This window comes from Hypomesus nipponensis, chromosome 10, assembly GCF_054491055.1.
Source record: "Hypomesus nipponensis isolate SF chromosome 10, ASM5449105v1, whole genome shotgun sequence".
Taxonomy (NCBI): domain Eukaryota; kingdom Metazoa; phylum Chordata; class Actinopteri; order Osmeriformes; family Osmeridae; genus Hypomesus; species Hypomesus nipponensis.
In genome coordinates, this window is record NC_140370.1 from 12,432,400 (window position 1) to 12,437,500 (window position 5,101).

The 5,101-nt window shown below is 46.7% G+C and overlaps 1 protein-coding gene across 2 annotated transcripts in view; it reads left to right on the top strand.

Annotated features, from left to right (window-relative positions):
- Positions 1–692: 692 nt before the first annotated feature.
- The window catches only part of LOC146271789 (cadherin-18-like), an 18,888-nt gene continuing 14,479 nt past the window's right edge, over positions 693–5,101 (top strand). Inside the window, exons 1-2 of one of the 2 annotated variants that reach the window (XM_084706643.1) lie at positions 693–789; positions 865–992. In XM_084706643.1, the coding sequence (XP_084562769.1) occupies positions 693–789; positions 865–992 (225 nt within the window). Of the gene's footprint in view, positions 790–856; positions 993–5,101 lie in introns of both variants that reach the window. The other variant, XM_084706642.1, reaches the window with a different exon arrangement.

The window sequence follows — 5,101 nt, forward strand, 5'->3', positions numbered from 1 at the left end:
TTTTTCTGCCAAGCTTGTCCTCCTCTGTCTTGACAGTTAGAATTGATTACTTTGAAGGTTTGCATAAACAAACATCACAAAATATCAGGATTTGTGTAAACAATCAAAGCTCAAGGAAAATACAAAATGTGGCACAGCAGAAAAAAAAGAAAGCTACGCCAGGCAGAGCAAAATGTATTCTGAAAACAAAGATGTCCCTGTCTGAAATCTCTTCAAGTCAGTCACACAAATAACATTTTATGAAAATCCACGGGTTCAACATGAAGAATTTCAGTGTTTTTAAAACATTCAGGAAGGTTGTCAAGTTAGGACACAGCCCAGCTGCTGATTGTTTAATACACACTTTTATTGTGTCAAACGCCTACGTTTTTTCTTCATTTGGTTTCTGCAAACATTGTGCTGATGTACTGTCTTCTCTTTTACAGGCGGCCAAGTATGTGTGGCAACCTGCTCCCATCTTTGGTGACCCCTGGTAACGGATAGCCACAGCTTTTTTGTCAATCATGGAGCGCGTATACTTTTCCCCACTTCACAGTGTGTATACAAATCTAAACAATGGACTTTACTAGAGTTCATTGGCCTGGATTGATCTGCAGTCAGTGGTAGTGCTGAGGCAAGGCCTCTGGGTGCTCTCTGACCACGTGTATGCTCCAGGAGGTACAGAAGAGACCTCCAGAACAGCTGGCTCTACCATGAGAATCCCTGCCTGCCTCTGTCCTGTGCTGGCCTGCCTCTGTGTCCTTCAGAGTAGCTATGGGACTCCCCAGTACCAGCCCCAGACCAAGCCTGGCCAGCCCCAGCTTAGGCCTGCACAACCCCAGTCGAGGACTACCAAACCACAGCCTAAACCCATCAGAACACCAGCCAGGAACCAGACGAAACACCCAGACATGGAAAAGGACATCCACCATCGGCCCAAGAGAGGCTGGATATGGAACCAGTTTTTTGTCTTAGAGGAACATATTGGACCTGAGGCTCAGTATGTTGGAAAGGTAATGTGTAATATTTATTTCTAAACCAACTGTCACTTCAACATCAAAAGCTTTGAACATGACAGAGATGTTCATTTGACCCATTTGCCAAAGTGGAACTACACATAGTAGGTTGTGTTCTCTTGAATTTGTTGTTGCAAAGTCCATGATTGACATTAAACATGGCGCAGCACAGATGCAGTAGGCAGAGCAGAGGCAACTGTATGCCTGGGCAATTTGAGCTCTCATGTGGTCTGAGATATTATTGTCGAAAACATACCTTTGTGTTGGGAAAAACATTTATTCTCAACAAGGCGCAATGCATTTCTACTTTGCCCATAATAGAAACTGCAAAATAGACATGTTGTACAGTACAGTGAGTGCATTTCTTTTGAAGAAAAACCATCATATTTGTCCTTGTCTTTAAAAAAAAGTTTTCAGCGTTTCTCCTGTTCCACGAAACTGAAAGAGATCCATATGTGTGGAGTAACTAATTACGATTTTAACAAAAGTCAAACCAGTCATGTTTTCCAGACATGCAGTTGGTATGTGCCTACGACAGGCTTGTTAGAATGTGAGAGAGGTAGCGTGGTGAACTAATTCATAGTGACACCAACATTGCGTGACATTGACACAGTGGCCCTGTGAAGGTGAAGGTAGGACTGCTTCAGAGTATTGAGTGTGAGAGTTTCTGCAAGTCCCTGTGTGTGTGTGTGTGTGTGTGTGTGTGTGTGTGTGTGTATGTGTGTGCGTGCATGTGTTTGTGTGTGTGTGTGTGTGTGTGTATATGGGGGGGGGGGTTGAGGGGCGGCTGGCTGGTTAAGGAAGATGTGCTGAAAGTGCACTTCCACATACATGCAACACCCCCTCCCATCTTCCACACACACATGCACACACACACACACAGCTCTCAGAGTTCCCTGGAGGATACTGAGTCACGCTCCTTCAAGGGAGTGGTAGAGCTGAGCCGAGGACTCCTCCACGGATATCAACCAGTGTACTGTATTGATCAGAAAGGAGAAAACAACAGGCATCCAGGTACCCTGGCAGGGCTTGGTACCCGGTTTAACTTACTGTGGAGGTAGGAAGGTGCTCCCTAGAACTCGTCTGGTTCTCTGTTTGTCCATGCAGCTGAACCCACTCTTTCTGAAACCCCTTTAAACCGTTTCAACAAGACACGACTACTTCAGTACTAAGGTCATGTATTCATATCTGTAGAAGGATTGGGCTGCATGCTAATGCCATTTAATATTTCGTCAAACTGGTTTACGTGGACCCTGTTCTCAGGCCGGACCTGCAGCTGAGTGGGAGGGATATCTCTCTATATCACTTAAGGGAATAAAGGTGGAGCTGAGGTGGTTATTCTTGAAACTGAGTCTGCACTGTATTTCACACCTCTGCAAAGTTCACACTGACATCTCCCACCTCTCTCTCTCTCTCTCTCTCTCTCTCTCTCTCTCTCTCTCTCTCTCTCTCTCTCTCTCTCTCTCTCTCTCTCTCTCTCTCTCTCTCTCTCTCTCTCTCTCTCTCTCTCTCTCTCTCTCTCTCTCTCTCTCTCTCTCTCTCTCTCTCTCTCTCTCTCTCTCTCTCTATGTTTTCTCCCTCTTTGTCTATTTCTCTCCCCCTCTTGTTCTCTTTCTTTCTCTTTCTCTATGTCTCTCCCACTTCATACCCGCCCTCTCTCTCTCCCCTCTCTTCAGTCCCCTTGGTGACTTTGCAAAGAAGGAGAGAGTGCTAAAAGATCAGGCCATACAGTGCTGCCCCAGATAGCGCTGTTGAACGCTCCCTCTCACAGCCCCAGACATGAGTCACAGAGGCTGGAGGATGCAGAGTAGCTACTCTCCACTTGGTATGATCTAAATGGAACACACAGGGTGGCCTCAACCTCCCCACACCTTGAGTACTTTCACACATCTTTAAAGCTAGGCCTGTGAACTACCTGCCGGGTGCTTCTGTTAGCTTGCCGCTAGCCAGCAGTCAGTGTGATCAGCGCTGAACCCTGTTGGCCACCGACTGCACTGGATTCTGTTAATTGTGACCAATTGTGGTTTTCATTTAATTATCATAAACTCACTACTGGAGGCATTTCTGTCTGTTTGCTGAAGCAGCCCTGTTCTCATCCAAGGACACTGCTGGCCCTCCATCCGGAAGCTTGACATTGTGGTGGCTGTTGATATGGCCTGAATAAAAGTAAATATAGATTTCGGGGAAAATGATATGAAGTCAAAGTGAAAGTCACCGATTATAATACTGCAGTGTTTGAGTATTAGTGTCTGATGATAAACGTTAAGCTGCAAAAGCAATCGATTTCCATTTTGTTTGGCACAACTGCAAGCCCCTCACACAGACGGGTAGTGAAGAACCTCAGCTGGTCTGGTAACTAACAACACTTGATCAAACATCTGACCTGGGTCAGCAACCAGAGCGCCAGAGGTCAACATAGGTCTCCCTCTGCGCACTGACCCCTATCTCTGGAGTGAGTCCAGGGACAGATAGAAATCTGTTAGACTCATCAAATGTGACACCTCGCTGGTTTTGCTATGGCAATGCAAACAATTTCTGTCGGTGTCCTAAAAAAGGTTACAGGTGCACTAGAGTATTTATTTGCACAATGCAGAGATCACTATTTGATATCCCTGTAAGTAGCAGTAAATGGCTACTTGAAACCAGTCTCTTGGCTGTTTCCTCTCCCTTCCTTCTGTGCTAGACAGTGTGATTGAACACACCTTATCAGACCACAGAGACACCGATTCCATCAAGCCCCTCACCCCACCCCCAACTCAGACTTAGTAATGGCAAATTACCAGTCTCGGTACAACCAAGCCGGCGCTGAAAAAAAAAATCATCATCTTGTCAAATGGCTTTGGAAGCGGCGTAAAATTGACCTTTCTGTCAGCGTTTCTTCTGTAATTTGTGGTTAGCTGAGGGGGCAGAGCCTTGATTTAATCAGGCGGTGGGGTTTCTGGAACTGCGGCGGCTGCTGATCAGCTTCTGAAGGAGTCTGTGTGCAGCAGCATGGTGGAGTCTAAGCTCAGTCGGGGGAGAGGAGAGCTGGCAGGCTCACACCAGGCAGTCTGAGCCACAGGCTTTTCATGCCGTCGTTAGGGAATGTATTACAGACACAAGTGCATGCACGTACACACGTGCACATGCACAGACCAGAAAGTGGACATTAGAAGCACACATACACACAGTGCACTACTTATCAACACGTCTGATCACACAACACCCTCTGGTCCCTAACCAGCCTTTTGGTAATGTTTTTCCAAAGGGAGTGGTGACTCCATTTGTTTATCTTCATTTATATATTTATTTGTTTGTTTGTTTAGGGCCTTTTAGCCCTGTGGCTAGCAGACAGGGTCCTTTCTTATCCTTTCATCTGAGTGGTGATGGAGAGCCTGTGGCAAACATCAGTCAGGAGCAGCACATCCATTAGCCTACATGGAGCAGGGCATAACAACTGACCAGCCAGGGAGAAACAGATGCAGCTTCTATCTCCCTTCGGTCTCTCTCTCTCTCTCTCTCTCTCTCTCTCTCTCTCTCTCTCTCTCTCTCTCTCTCTCTCTCTCTCTCTCTCTCTCTCTCTTTGTCTGTCTCTCTCTCTCTCTCTCTCTCTCTCTCTCTCTCTCTCTCTCTCTTTGTCTGTCTCTCTCTCTCTCTCTCTCTCTCTCTCTCTCTCTCTCTCTCTCTCTCTCTCTCTTTGTCTGTCTCTCTCTCTCTCTCTCTCTCTCTCTCTCTCTGTCTCTCTCTCTCTCTCTCTCGCTCGCTCTCGCTCTCGCTCTCACTCTCACGCTCTCTTTTTCTCTCACTTACACACACACTCCCTGACTCTCTCCCTCTCTTTCTCTCCTCTTCCATCTCTCTCTCTTTCTTGTAGATGCCCACTCCCTGACTCTATCGATCTATCTCACTCTCCATCTCAAACAAATCTCAGTCTGGCTCTTTCTGTCTTTCTCCCTTGCTGTCTCTCTTTCTTGCCATCAACAACCCGTCTCATTCTTTGTGTGCTTTACCTCTTTCCCCATCTCCCTCTCTCTGCCCCTCATTACCTGTCCCCAAACTCACCAACCTTTTTACCTCTCCCTACCTCTCCCTATCTCCACCGCGTTCCCTCACTCTTTCGCTTTCTC